Here is a 14,907-nt window from a genome sequence, read left to right on the forward strand (position 1 = left end):
CTTCTGTTAAAAGGGCCTTGTGAGGCGGGCGGCACCACACCCTATCCACCGCTGTCTCCTTCCATCTGTCCTTTCTCTCATGGGTCAGTCCACATATCCATGGTCCATCCACAACAGCCACAGGCCCGTCTGTCCACCCACCCATCCATCCTACCATCTTCACTCATCCATCCGCCCCAACAACCTCACAACAGACCACTCACCCGTCCGCTGACCTCTTCATCTGTCTGTCCATCCTCGCCTGCTCACCACCCATCCACCCAGAACTGCACATCTTTTCCTTTTGTCCTGTGTGGTCTTGAACTTGTGGCCGCCTGCCTTCACTGCTCACATGCTGAATTTACATGTAGGGCCACCAGGCCTTTTTTCTGTTTTTCATCGGTCCATTCATCTGTCTGTTCCTCCATCTCTCCATCCATTTATCCTGTTAGTCCTTCTGATAATCAACCCTTCTGATAATCAGCATCCGTCTCTACTCTGTACTCTGCGTCCTAGTCTGGCACACCCTGTTAACCACTGACCCTAAATCCTAGACCCAGAGACCCACAGGAAACCAAGTTCCCCTGTGTGGGGCACGGAGAGCTCACAGCCTGTGAACCAGAGGCCCTCAGATGTGTGGGTGGCTTTACCCCAGCCAGCCCAGGCCTGCCATATGTTCTGAGTTTGGTTGGGAGTCAGCGGCTGTGTTTTCTGTGTTCTGCCTTCCTGGCCCTACAGGCAAGTGTTACAGGGTTGGTTTTCCGTGCACCAGTGAGGGCCCGCTGGTGTTTTCAGCATGTCCTTGTCCTTTCTGTTAGGACTTCATATTGGCATGTGGTGGCCTTGCCTATGCCTCTCCCAGTTGCTTTGTGCCTCACCCTAGGTCCCTGTGTGGCTTAGCTGTGGTCCTCTCTCCTGACTTATGAGTGGGAGACCCCAGTCCCCAGAGAGAGGAGAGCGTCACTCCTCTGAGAGCCAGGGAAGATTGTGGCAGGGTGTAGAGGGAGACTGAGCAAGGCAAGGTACGTCTGTCTTCCTGGCACTCAGAGGATGAGGCAGGGTGATCTCCAGTTTGAAGCCAGCCTGGGCTGCACATAGACCCCATGTCAATAACAAAGCTCAAAAGATCTTTGCTTTATAAACATATATATATTAATTTTTATTTACAATGAAAAAGTGCATATTATAAACATGGATAAAGGAGGGTGGGCCACTGTCAGGCGGACGCCCACCCAGCCTACTCAGGGGTGCTGGTGACCCCTCAGGGTGGCCAGGGCAGCAGCAGATATCACTTGAGTAGCTCATTCAGGCCCAGCTGTGCCTTGAGTGCCTGCAGCTGTGCCAGGCTGATGTTGCTGCCACCACACACAATGACAACCAGCGAGGCCAGTGGGGTTTGCAGTCGGCCCTCAGCCTGCAGCCTGCACACCACACCGCTGTACACTGCAGCCAGGGCAGCGCCACACGCGGGCTCCACCAGGATCTTCTCATCGTCTGTAGGGGAGGGGGCTCGTCAGCTCTCGTCAGTCACTGTGGCCAGGACTGTTTGTTCTGAACCCAGTCTCGGTTTCTACAGTCTGTGCTTGGGGTTCCTGGGCCCCTGAGAAGGTCGCTCTCTAGTGGTGTAGCAAGCTGAAGTTATTAATGGCAGTGTGCACTACTCTCGTTCCTTTGACCATCTCCCAGGCTAAGCCCAGAGAGATCACCTCATCTTGGCCCTTTCCCTTTTGACTCTGGCTACCAGAAAGCTCAAAACTGGCACTTATAAAACTAGTTTGTCCTCCCTGCTATCATGGTTAACCAGGTTCATGTTTTCACGAGCAGCTTTTGCGTTTACCACTGACTGGCTTTAGTTTCCTTTCATGAGATGGTCTAGGCTGAGGAGGGAGAAAATCAAGGACAAAAAGATCCCACAGAACATACCTACGAACTTCTCGATAGCAGTCACAGCCTCCTGGTCTGAGATGACCTCAGAGAAAATGGGGTGTTCGTAAAACAGCTTCAGGGTCTGTGCCCCCACAGTGTTCACACCCAAGGCCTTGGCAACACTGGGAGGTGGGAATGAGAGGGGGGTGGACATGGGGAGAGACAAGGTAGAAGGGTGCACGTGAGATGCGGGGACTACAGGTGAACAGTGGGAGTGGGCAACCCTGCCCAGCCCCAGGAACCTGTACAGTGGTCTAGGATATCAAACTGGCCTGATTCAGATACCAGAAGACTCTGCTGCCCCACCCCCACCCCCAGCCTGCCAGCTTGTAACCTCCGCCTGCTTTGCTCACTTGCTACCTCTTCCAGGGAGACTCCCAGAGGGACTCCTTGGTCTCATGGATTAGTTGAGGCTCTCAGACAGCCCTCCCACACTCTAACAAACAGGGAGAACTAGTCCTTCCTAAAGTATCAGGTGTCTGTCACACACTTTCCAAGCTCAGTTGTATAGAGTGGGAAACAGATGAGGCAATATCTGCCCCAGGGTCCTATTAACTTAGGGTCCAAAATGGCTGCTTGAGTGCCAGCTACTGCATCTGTATTCCATCTGGCAGGAAAGAATAGTGGTAGCAGGATGGCATCAGTCTCACCATGGTGCCCAAAAATATGGAAGAGTCTCTTAACTGATTCGGTGTTCCCTACCTATGACAGAAGCCATCCTCTCTCTAGAAATCCCTTCTAGCTGTTCTTGTGGATGCCTAGTGTGAACCTTGCCCTGCCTCCCTTGCAGCTAGGTATGGTCATGTGACCAAGCACTGCCCAGTGCATGATAAGAGGGAAGTACAGACAGCTCTGATTTCTGAGGGTTGGTCTATGAGAGTTCAACGTTGTGGTGTCAAAAAAAAAAAATCCACATTTGGTACAAACCAAACTTTGAGAGTTGAACTCAGACCTTTTCTCAGACTATGGGTTTGCAGTACAATCCGCTCTTGGGTTGCCCAGTGGCAGCCTTGAGCCAGACCTCTCCCATCAGCCTATCAGCAAGAAGCAGCCAGTTCTGTACCGTGTGCCAAAAAGCTTAGGTAAGGCGTCCAGCAGACCAGGTTCAACTCATTCATAGCAATCTTTAACGAATGGTTAAAGATTGGGTGTGACCCCATTGTCAGCTGGGGAGCAGCTCTACTTGGTCTTTAAAGTTTAGAAACAACTTCTGCTCTTGCTTCCTCTTTTCAGAGGGAGTGTGTGTGCGGTGGCTGGCACCAAAGCAGCCACTTTGGACCCTAGGTCAACACTCTCAGTGGCGGGACAAGAGACTAAAGGAACTGAGCCCCTGGTTCGAAGAGTTGCCCCTAATAGTCTTAAATAGAACTAGAGCTCAGTTTGGTTTGAGCCGCCGCGGTGGGGTTTGGTTATAAATTCTTTGCAGGCCAGAGATTGTTTTCTCCCAGGCTGAGTCCAGGACCAGCCAGGGTCTGGCACATTTCGGAGGCCAGATCAAACAGCAGCAAAAGAAATGAGGCGTGAGGACCTCAAGAAGCGAAGGACGTCACTTAAGCACTGTCACATAAAGAACGGACTCACGTTCAAGGCCCAGACGGGCCGCGCGAGAGTGTGGCTTCGGGCAAAGGACCAAAGGCTCAGCTCCACCGCCTGTGTGCTGGAGAGGTGCCCCGGGCTCACCTGGTGATCTTGGGCAGGGTGACCAGCTTTCCTTCCTTGACGGCAGCGTGGAAGCTGTGGGCGCCGAAGGTCTCCATGGCGATGATGGGCACATCCTCCCAGCCCACCTCCCGCAGCCCCTGGACCACTCCGCACAGCAGGCCTCCACCGCCCACAGACAGCACAATGGCCCCGGGCTTGGCGCTCAGTGTCTCCTTCAGCTCCTTCACAAGGGAAGTGTGGCCTTCCCTGGGCAAGAGAGGGGTGGCAGGTCAGGTCAGGGCTTCCTGAAGACACAAGGGCTGGTCAAAGATACCAGCTAAGGTCTGTTTTTCCCTCTATGCCAGGCCATGATGAACCTGACCTCTGACCTCCCTGCTGCTCAGGGCACAGGGTAGGAGACAAGACCCCACCCCCCCACCCCCTCACCCCACGCACTCCCAGAGAGGAGATGGCTGTGGGTGTGGTAGATAAACCCCCATTTCCTGCCCACCAGTGGACACATCCTTAGATGCTCATTCCCCACCGACTCCCAGGGTTCCCAGGGGCCAAGCTTCAGTTGTTCAGGGCAGATGCTGGCACATGAAAGCCACCTCCACCGATGCGTTCCCTAGTTAGTTTGCTCCTAGCCACCCCAAGATGAGTCGATCTCTCCGAATCTCTGCATCTGGGGACCCCTCATGGCTGGTGTGCCGGCGAGAACATGAGCAGAGACCACACATGCAGTAGGGAGTGGGGTGGCTCCAACTTACCAGATGAGAGGGTCATCGAAGGGGGAGATGTACACCCAACCTGGGTTGTTCTTTTCCAGAGCCTTGGCCAGTTGGATGGCCTCATCCAGCATCTGCAGGGGTGGGGGCAGGAAGAGATTGAGATGAACGAGGGCTCTATCCAGTTATCAGCCCCCCACCTCCACCCGCCAGCTCTGCTGCCCACAATAGGTCTGCACTCACCTCTCCCACCACTTCAACTGTGGCCCCTTCGTTCTTCAGCCGCTCAATGGTGAGGGCAGGTGTGGTGCTTGGCACAACAATAGTGGCTGGGAGGCCCAGCCTCCTGGCAGCATAGGCAGTCGCCATGCCCGCGTTGCCCGCTGTCAGTGGAGAGGGTGTATCAGGAAGGAGGGCCTGGGACCTCACGTGGGGCTGCTCATCTCCAGAGTGACTTCTGCCTCATTCTGGAACCCCAAATCTGGACGACTACGAATGGATGTGTTGTTGCAGAGCCCAGAGTCCAGGGAGAATGCCTGGTGCTGGGCCACAGGACACACAGAACAGGGTAGGAAGGGAAAGAAAACGAACTGGGCACTCACCTGAAGAGCAGACGAAATGTTTACAGCCTTGTTTTGCCTTCTGTGGGGACAAGAGGAAGGATCAGGCCACCCCCAAGTCCCTGCCTAGGCACGTCCTCACCACTGGAACATCTGAGCTTGCCCACTTGGTATCTGAACCACTCTCTCAGGCTCATCTCCCCCAAGGTGATTAACTGGGGTAAGGAGGCAGGTGTCAGTCTGTAGGGTGGGCACCCCTTAGCCAGAGAGAGCCCTGATGTGTGAAACCTATTCTAAAATTATTATTTTCTTTAAAACATATTTTATTTATTTATTTAGGATGTGCTTTCTTGGGCTGGAGAGATGGCTTAGGGGTTAAGAGCACTGACTGCTCTTCCAGAGGTCCTGAGTTCAATCCCCAGCAACCACATGGTGGCTCACAACCATCTGCGATGGGATCTGGTGCCCTCTTCTGGTGTTTCTGAAGACAGCAACAGTGTGCTCATATAAGTAAAATAAATAAAAATTCTTAAAAAGAAAAAAAAAAGATGTGTTTTCTTTATGTGCACTTGTGTCTGTGTGTACGTATTGCCTGTAGAGGGCAGAGGAGAGCATTTGATGCCCTGCAGCTGGAGTTACAGCCCCTCGCTCACTTGGATGCTGAGGGTGAGCATGGCTGTTCTGAAAGAGCCCCAAGTATTCCTAACCACTGAATTATCGCTCCAGCCCAATATTTACTTATTTTGAATTATATGCATGTGAGTGCAGTTGCTCCGGGAAATCAGAAGAGAGTGTTGGATCTCCTGGAGCTGGAGTTATAGTTGATCGTGAGCCACCATGTGGTTGCGGGAACTGAGCTCAAGTCCCCTGCAAAAGCAGCCAGTGCTCTCAGCCGCCGAGCTGTCTCAACTGCAGTCCCTAAAATTATTATTACTTCCTTAGAGACAGGTTCTTGCTATGCACTCTGGGATACCATTCACTTTCCACCTTCCTGCCTCCGTTTGGAATCCTGGGTGTGTATCTGCACACCTGCCTCTACAGCTGTCAGGTAGGAGGGACTGCCTCTCCTGCCAGTATGCCACCCTGCCTTGTACCATCTTGCAGAGATGCCCAATGCCTCGGATCTTGAAGGAGCCAGAGGGCTGAGAGCTGTCCATCTTAAGGAACACACTAGTGCCGGCCACTTTGGACAATGCCATGCTGTCACGTAGTGGGGTCTTCACGTGCAGGGACTCCTGGGCAGCCATGGCTGGGGGCAGAGAGGAGATACAGAGGGTCAAGAGAGGCTGCCCTCCTGGGCTCTAGGACCACTCTTTCATACCCATAATGATAAGGAAAGGACACCAAATCAAAGCTCAGCTCCAACTACCCAGTGGCCCAAAGTTAGAAGGTCACAAGCTCAGAAACATCTTTAGGCTGCAGCGTTGGGCAAGTTCAGAGGGAGGGGCTTGTTCAAACTGGCTCAGAATGAGCCACAAGATGGGAACAAAGCACAGCCAGGGTCAGCCAGGGTCAGCCAGGGTCTGTTTCTGCAAAGTCCTCAGGAACCAACCCGGGCTGACCTGTTCCCATGAGCTCAGAGTATGTCAGCACACACACACACACACACACACACACACACACACACACACAAAATGGGCCAAATGGGGTACCTGTGAAGAGTGACCCTCCGGGCCACAGCACCCCTCCGTGCTCAGCATTTTGCCCTATTATATATTACTTAAACATGTGTGTGTGTGTGCGTGCGCGCGCGCGCGTGCGTGCGTGCGTGTGTGTGTGTGTGTGTGTGTGTGTGTGCAGAAACCAGAGGTCAACATCAGTCAGTAGCCTCCTCAGCTGCCCACTATTTTTGAGGCAGGGTCTTGCACTGAACCAGGAGCACCCTGATTCAGTCCAACTGGCTGGCCAGAGAACCCCGGAGGCTCTGAGGTCCCCAGAGGTTCCCAGAAGTCCCCTGAGGTTCCAGAGGCCCCTGGATGTCCCTTGAGGTCCTTCTGTCTCTTGCTCCCTAGTGCAGGGATGATAGCCATTTATTGTTGAGCTCAGCATTTTTGAGGTGCATTCTGGGAATATGAACACAGGCCCTCATGCTTTCCCAGGAAGCCCTTCATAGACTGAGCCATATCCCAACCCCACACATGCTTTAAAACAAACTCAGTATGTTCTTACCATGTAGCTTTGAAGGTTGGATCCTCCTGTCTCAGTCTCCCAATTGCTGGGATCACAGGTATGCCCCGCCGCACCTGGTGTTCGACAAATACATATTTTGAAGAAAAAAATGGGCTTGGTGCAGGAGGCCTGTAATCCCATTGCTTGGGGGCAAGGGCAAGAGGACTAGCCATTCAAGGTCAACCTTGGCTATGTAGGGAGTTTGAGGCCACCCTGGGCTGTATAGGAGTCTGTTTCAAAACAAAACAAAACCCCCAAAAGACCTGGAAATCCAGCATCGAGCTCTGAAAGGCTCTCATTCTTTTAAAAAGATAGAATTATGGAATTGCTTTTTCTGGCATGGGGAAGAGGCAACAGAGACCTCTGGCTTGCCCTCGTCATACAGCGTCCACAATGAGAGGGAACCTCGATGCAGATAGAGGCTGCACGGCAAGTTTGGCTAATGGCACCCTGAGGTCCCCTCGGGAGCCAGGACAGTGAGGAAGCCTTTGGGTTAACACCGGCTCAGCCACTTTCACCTTGGAGCCCTGTGAGAAGCCCCAAGAGAGATACAGAGTCAAGTGGGACCAAACCTAGGCAGGTGGTGTCTCTTCCCAGCATCTACACGAATTCGAGTGCATGTGTGTGAGTGTAGGAGAGATTCAAACTCCTTGTGATTCTCCTGCCTCAGTCAAGAGACAGACAGACAGAGACAGACTTGTGATCCTCCTGCCTCAGTCTCTCAAGTGCTGAGATTATAGGCAAGCCCACCAGACTCCTCTTTCTAGAAGACCTCTTGAAAGGCAGTCGGAAACAATGGCACACAAGAGTAACTCCAAATTTCTTTGCTTTGTCCTAGCTAGCCCCATCCTGACATACTGGGTCTTCTCTGGACCCAAAAGGCCCAGCCGATGCAGCCTTTGGCTAGTGGATAGTTTCCGCCACGCAGACCCCTTCCAGGTGGCTTTGGCGAACCCTGCCTGGTTCCTGTCCCAGGCTGTAGCATTGGAAACCTTTGGGAAAATGGGCAGTGTACTCCATACTGATTCCCACCCCAGAGGCCAGTCGCATCCGCCTCTATAGGTGATATGACCTGCGAGAGAAAAAGGCACAGGCGGTCTTGGCAAAGGTGGCCGGTGCGGCATGGGTTCCACGGCAGAAGTCTCTTCCTTGTCATTTGACTCATGCGAGCACTTGGCCAAGTCACACGCCACCCCGGCGACGTCCTGATCTAGAGGGTCCTATCATCGTCCCATTTTACAGATCAGTACATGGAGACTTGAACTGGATGAGTCCCAGTCCCTCTTCCCTTCCCCGGTACCCTGCTCTGGCTGTCAATCTTGGGGTGAGACTGAGGCTGAGGGCCACATACCCGGCACAGGAGGAGCTGGACAGAGCGAGCGAGAAGGGTAGATTTTGTCTGTGTCCTGGGAGAGTGGAAAGTTGGCAGGACACCCCAGGGCTTTATTCTCCGGGCTGAGCCTCCGGGCAGCCAATGAGGGCCCAGGCAGGCCACGCCCCCAGAAATCCCCGCCCCCTGGTCCATGCTGCACCACTTGTTCTGCCCTCCAAGGTCCGCCTCACCTTCTCTCCCCGTTCTTTTTTTTTTTTTTTTTTTTTTTCCGTTGCAAATGAAGACATTCATCTCCGAAAGGCCTATAGGACTCGTGGGCGGGCAGCGCAGCACTGAGGAGCTCCTGCCAGAGTCCCAGGGGTCAATCCCAGAATAACAGAAAAGCCGGACAGTTGCTGGACACGTAGTTTATGGCCAAGAAACAGCCACAGGCCAGCCATATGGCAACTCACACCTTCAAGCCAGAACAATAGAAGCTGAGGCAGAAGGACAGCCTGGACTAAGGAGTGAGAGCCTGTCTCAAAATAGAAAGAAAAAGGGCGGGGAGTATGGGGCTCAGCTTCATGAACCCAAATCAATGTAAAACCATCCAACAGGTCTGTACAGAGTGGAAATGAGGCACAGCTCGTATAGATAGTGAAAGGCGGGACTTGGGGGTTGACGCCCAAGCTATGATTGACACCCCTTGCTTACCACCATCCCCTGCCATCCTCTTCATATAAAAGGGCGTATGGGTTAGACAAAGGGGATCTGGGTTCAAGTCCTGCTCTGCTGTTACTAGATACATGGCTCTGGGCAAGAACCTTGACCTCGAGAGCCTCTGTTCGTGTGTAAACAGGGATGACATGGGTACCGCTGTTCCAGGCTTTGAAGAGGTGGGACTGCGTTAGGTGAGAGACTTGAAATTGAACAGGTAGCCAGTGTTGGTAACCTTTATCATCACCATCACTATTCACTATTGGCACCACTGTCAACACTATCAGCACTACCATCAGTATCAGTACCAGTAACCATCACCACCACCACCACTATCACCATCGTCACCATCCCCTCTGACCCGTTTCCAGGCTGTGTGCAGAGACCTGTGTGTCCACAGGCATAAACACACACACACACACACACACACACACACACACACACACACACACACACACAGAGTCCATGTGCTTTTTTTTAAAAAGATTTATTTGTTTATTTAATATATGTGAGCACACCATCGCTGACTTCAGACACACCAGAAGAGGGCATCAGAGTCCATGACAGATGGTTGTGAGCCACCATGTGGTTGCTGGGATTTGAACTCAGGACCTCTGGAGGAGCAGCCAGTGCTCTTAACCACTGAGCCATCTCTCCAGCCCCACGTCTGCTGCTTTTTCTGGCCTGTGGTGTCATTGTTCTTTCTGACCATCCGCATTAGGGATGACCACAGGTTTGGGTCAGGGATAGAGGGAAGTAGGCAAGCCAGGATGACACAAAGCCCATGTGTGGACACAGCTACCTTGTACTCTCTGGACCAGCATCTCATTGCCAAAGCAATGGGGGACCCTGGTTCCACATCATTTGCCTCCTGTGTGGGGGGTTTCACGTGTGTTAAGACACAGCAGTGGGTGGGCTCCCTTAGTCCTTGTTGTAGATGAGGGCAGGCTTGGAGGATGGTGTTTGCTGAGAGTCACCAGGGCAGAGGGTAGCTGAGGACACTGGGAATTGAACCCAGGGACTCATAGTTTTAAGAGAGTGCAGAGCTGATGTGGAGGATTGGGTTGGGCTGGGGACAGATGACAACAGGACTGGGTAGTTTGGACACACCTATCATTTAAAATTGAGTCAGGGTCTCACATAACCCAGGCTGGCCTCGGACTCACCGAGTAGCTGAAGATGCCCTTCAACTCCCGATCCTCCTGCCTCCGCCTTCAGAATGCTGCCATTACAGGCGCGTGCCAACCGTGCCCACCTCACATGGCACTGAGGATCAGACTCAGGTCCCTCAGAATGCCAGGAAAGCCCTCAGTCATCTGCGCCGGATTCCCAGCCCCCACACCCACCAGCTTTGCCGATCATTCTCACACGCCTCCTTCCCACACCTCTGTTCAACTCAGCTGTCCTCAAGGTGGTGTGATTTTTGTACCCAGGGGACACTGGGCAATCTCTGGAGATGTTCCTTGGATGTCCTCAGGGTGAAGAACAGCTTGCTCAGTGACACGCAATTCCAGGGCGGCTGTCCCACAGCAGCTCCGGAATTCAACGGCTGCCCTCTGAGGAATCAAGCCAGCAAAGAGGAGTGACACTTGACCCTCTCTCCTCCTGGTGCTGCGGCCGGGACTCAAGTGTAGAAAAACAGGTTTTGCTGTCATTTGTTTGTTTTCCTGACTTTTCAACCTACGATTTCCTCCGTGTAGCCTTGGCTGTCCTGGGACTCGCTCTGGAGACCAGGCTGGCCTCGAACTCACAGAGATCCACCTACCTCTGCCTCCCGAGTGCTGGGATTAAAGCGACTCACTACCAAACCCGGTTTACAAAACCATGTTTTATTCAACAGCTACTGAAACACATCCCCGAGAGGCGTCAAATGGGCATGATGGCTCACAACTGTGATCCTAACACATGGGAGGTGGAGGCAGGAGGACCAGGAGTTTGAGGTCATCCTCAGCTACCTAGTGGATTTAGAGCTAGCCTTGGATACATGGGACTCTGTCTAAAAACAAAAACAAAACAAAAAAAAAAAAGAGGCTGGTAGGATTGCTCAGTGGGTAAAGACACTTGCTGCTGCCAAGCCTGGTGAGTTTCATATCAGGGACCCACATAGTAGAGAGAACTGTCTCCCACAGATTGTCACCTGAGCTCTACAGGACACTTGAAACCCCCCCACAAAGAAATATAAATTATTATTATTATTATTATTATTATTATTATTATTATTATTATTGGGTTTTTTTGAGACAGGGTTTCTCTTTGTAACATCCCTGACTGTCCTGGAACTCACTCTGTAGACCAGGCTGGCCTTGAACTCACAGATCCACCTGCCTCTGCCTCCCAGGTGCTGGGATCAAAGGTGTTTGCCACCACGACTTGACTGAAAACATTTTTTTAAAACTTTTTTTTTTTTAAAGAGAAGAGAAGAGAAGCCAGGCATGGTGGCACATGTCTTTCATCCCAGCACGTGGGAGGCAGAGGAAGGCAGATCTCTGTGAGTTCGAGGTCAGCCTAGTCTACACAGTGAGTTCCAGGAAATTCAGGGATGTTACACAGAGAAACCCTATCTCAAAAAAAAACAAAAAACAAAAAACAAAAAAAAAAAAGCAAAGCAAAACAACCAAATGTGTGTGTGTGAGAGAGAGAGGGGGGGAGGGGGAGAGAGAGAGAGAGAGAGAGAGAGAGAGAGAGAGAGAGAGAGAGAGAGAGAGAGAGGTGGTCTCCCACCCGTTTTGGATTCTAAGTCCCAGGTTCTGTGGCACTGGCTGAGGACCTGGCAACCGTCAAGTTCTTTTCTCTGAGGTCACCTGCCGCAACCCTCACTGTCGGTAGGGACCTCCCAGAACCCTCCTGGGTTGTCCTGGTGGCACTGCGTGCTGCTGACTCCCTGACTCCCACTGTGCGTCATTCCCAGTGACAAACAGTCTTTGCTAACGTGTAAAATCAGCCAGCAAGCCAAGGTCAGGACCTAGCAATCGCCGGAGCCTCTCCCTGGGGTTATCATTACCTATGGTAACCCATGATGGACGTAGGGAGCCGGCCAGGTCAAACGCCCTGAGATAGACCTGACAACGGCTCACTGGCAAGTGAAGAGAAGGCCGTGACAGCAAACCTCACACCCCAAGAGCACGTGCAGACGAAGCCTTCCTGATTCTGTCTCACGTGGCTTCGTTCTTAGGTGAGGTGGGCGCTGAATGGGAAGTGACAAAATTGTCAATTTGTTTTGTTTTTCCTTCTCCTAGGGGTTGAGGTAATATGCAGGAGTCAGAGCAGCTGGATTTTAACTGCTCAGGTTACCTGAGAACCTTCCGTTCCTCCAGCTCAAGCCATCCCTTCATGGGTCTCCCTGCCCCTCCACTCCAATGTTTTCAACATTGTCACAAGCTCTTTCCATTTCTCTGAAACCCAAGGGGTTTTGCTCTATGAGACAGAGTCTCACTGCGTAGCTCAGGCTGGCCTCAAACTCTCTGTTCCTCAGCCTCCCAGGTGCTGGCATTAGAGGTGTATACATCGCTGTGCCTGTACTAACTATGAAACTTTAGTTTGTTTTTAAGGCATTGTCTCATTTAGCCTAGGCTGACCTTGAATTTCCTTTGTAGCCGAGGATATCTTTATCTTGCCACCACCTCCCAAGTGCCGGGATTAAGAACATTCGGCACAATACTCAGTGCTTAGCCAGGAGTTAGTTTTTAAGTTCCTTGGGAGGTGGGCCTGGATTAAATGTCCCCCAGAGCTTGGTCCCTGGTCTCTGGGCTGGCTGACCCAACTTGTCACATTAGCTTTTTTGCACCTGACCCCTTCCCTTGATCTGGGAATGAGCTGTGTAGGGGAAGTGTCTCTCCCAGGGTTTCAAACTCAAATACACCCCAGGTTCAGTCAAGGGCTCCTGGGGGCTGGGTGGCAACACAGAGAGAGGACACAGTGACCACAGGACAGTGGCCTTCCAGAGAGGATGATATGACCCAGGGTGGTTGATGGAAATAATGCCCTCAGGTAGGATTCTCCGGTCTCCAGTGGTCGAACTTCTTGGTCAGAGATGGGGAGTCTTTGAACTTGGCCAAGGAGCCACGCTGCGTTGTGTGTCGGAAGAACTGGATCCCCAACAGCTTAACCTGCCCCGTCCTTGTTCCCACCTGGTGGCTCAGAAGTCATTCAAGGAAGAGGTGAGGCTTGTGACTGAGGGAGGCTGGCAAGTGTCAGCGGCTCCGCCCACCTCAGCAGAAAGGTCCGTTTGTCCTAGGAACAGGGTACACAGCTGGGCTGAGGGGGTGAGGTGAGGATTAATGAGCAACCCAGAGGACGGGGCATGGAGGCTGCTTGGTGGCCTAAGGTGTCAGGGACAGGAGCTGGCTGACAAACAGCTGTTGGCTGTCCATGCCAGCCCCTCCTCTCCCTCATCACGGCCAGCAACTGTGTGACTTTAGCAATGGACTTGGTTTCTCCGAACACGTTCCGGATCATTGGAATGTTTTTGTTCAGGTAGTTGTCTGTTCTGTGATGGAATGACGCCACAGCTGCGTTGCCACCTCTGCTGCAGTCTCAGGTGGCTTCTTTTGCAACCATCGGAATGACAACGGAGCACCAGCTACAGGCCGGGTGTCTCACACACATCAGCTCTACCAGGAGAGGAGCCTGTACCTCTCCCCGCAGCTAAGCCAAGGCACAGAGAGGCTGACTGACTTCCTAGGGTTACTCAGCCAGGAAGTGCTCCTGTGGTCAGCAAAGCCTGGCTCCCAGATCCGTGTTCTCAATGCTGAATGCACTGCCTCCCCATGGAGCCCTGTGCCTATGTCTGCTTTTTCATTTCTGTTTTCACTGAAAGTTAAAACATTACATTTGTTTATTTCTGTATGTATGTGTGTGTGCATGTTTATGTATGTGTGTGTGTGCATGTGTGCTTATATGTGTGTACGTGTGTGCATATGTGCATATGTGTGTGCATGTGTGTATATATGTATATGTGTTTGTGTGTATATTTGTGTGAATATGTGTATATATGTGTATATGTGTGCATATGTATGTGTATGTGGGTATATTTATATGTATATATGTGTATGTGTATATGTGTGTGCATATGTGTGTATATTTATGTGCATGTGTGTATATGCGTGTTTATACATGTGTATGTGTGTTTATATGTGTATATGTGTGTGCATGTTTGTGTGCACATGTGTTTATGTGTGTGAATGTGTGTGCATGTGTGCATATGTGTGTGCATGTGTGTATGTATGTATGTATATGTGTTTTTGTGTATATGTGTGTACATGTGTATATGTGTGCATATGTATGTGCATGTGTATTTATATATGTATATGTGTATATATGTGTGCATATGTGTGTATATGTGGGTGCATGTGTTTATACATGTGTATGTGTATTCATGTGTGTTTATATGTGTGTATGTATGTGTGCATGTGTGTGTGCATGCGTGTGTGCGTGTGTGTGTGTGTGTCTTTTTTTTGGCATCAATTCTGTCCTTATTCCATGTTGGTCTTGGGAACTGAACTCAGGTCATCAGCTTGGTGACAAGTGTTTGTACCTGACAAACCATCTCTGTCTCTTTGTCTCTCTCTCTGTCTCTCTCTGTCTCTGTATCTCTCTCTCTGTATGTATGTATGTATACATGTATGTATATGTGTATATATGTATATTTGTGTCTATGTCTATGTCTATGTGTGTGGATGTCAGCAATTCTTGATGTTGAATTCACAGCAATCCTACTGCCTCAGCCTCCGAGGTGCTGAGATTACAGGTGTATCAGTGCTTGGCTTGTTCTATTACTTAACTATTTTTTTCTTTTCTCCTCATTAATTTATTTATTCAATTTACAGCCTGAACACAGACCCCTCCCTCCTTTCCTCCCAGTCCCACCCCCACACCC

At 51.3% G+C, this 14,907-nt stretch overlaps 1 protein-coding gene and 1 long non-coding RNA gene across 2 annotated transcripts; one reads left to right on the plus strand and one right to left on the minus strand.

Moving 5' to 3' along the window:
* Window positions 1–1,108: 1,108 nt before the first annotated feature.
* Sds (serine dehydratase) lies at window positions 1,109–8,409 on the minus strand. Its single transcript, NM_053962.3, has 9 exons — window positions 8,355–8,409; window positions 7,004–7,077; window positions 5,929–6,083; window positions 4,877–4,916; window positions 4,518–4,657; window positions 4,317–4,408; window positions 3,586–3,813; window positions 1,903–2,027; window positions 1,109–1,473 (listed from the first exon to the last, which is right to left on the minus strand). Exons 3-9 carry the CDS (start codon window positions 6,079–6,081, stop codon window positions 1,268–1,270), a joined length of 984 nt encoding a protein of 327 aa, NP_446414.3. The 5' UTR covers window positions 6,082–6,083; window positions 7,004–7,077; window positions 8,355–8,409; the 3' UTR covers window positions 1,109–1,267.
* Window positions 2,532–5,381, plus strand: LOC148002339 (uncharacterized). The gene is made up of 2 exons (XR_015634793.1): window positions 2,532–5,041; window positions 5,174–5,381. It is a non-coding gene; the product is annotated as an uncharacterized LOC148002339 (long non-coding RNA).
* Window positions 8,410–14,907: the final 6,498 nt, after the last annotated feature.

The sequence above is a fragment of the Rattus norvegicus genome, chromosome 12 (assembly GCF_021556685.1).
Source record: "Rattus norvegicus strain SHRSP/BbbUtx chromosome 12, alternate assembly SHRSP_T2T, whole genome shotgun sequence".
Lineage (NCBI taxonomy): Eukaryota > Metazoa > Chordata > Mammalia > Rodentia > Muridae > Rattus > Rattus norvegicus.

Bases quoted from the DNA above. Each gene is read 5' to 3' on its own strand.
- Sds (NM_053962.3), bottom strand. From the start codon at position 6,081: ATGGCTGCCCAGGAGTCCCTGCACGTGAAGACCCCACTACGTGACAGC. The intron at 4,409-4,517 runs GTGAGTGCAGAC...CCACCCCTGCAG, and splicing joins CAGTTGAAGTGGTGGGAGAG to ATGCTGGATGAGGCCATCCA. The intron at 1,474-1,902 runs GTATGTTCTGTG...CCTCCCCTACAG, and splicing joins TGCTATCGAGAAGTTCGTAG to ACGATGAGAAGATCCTGGTG.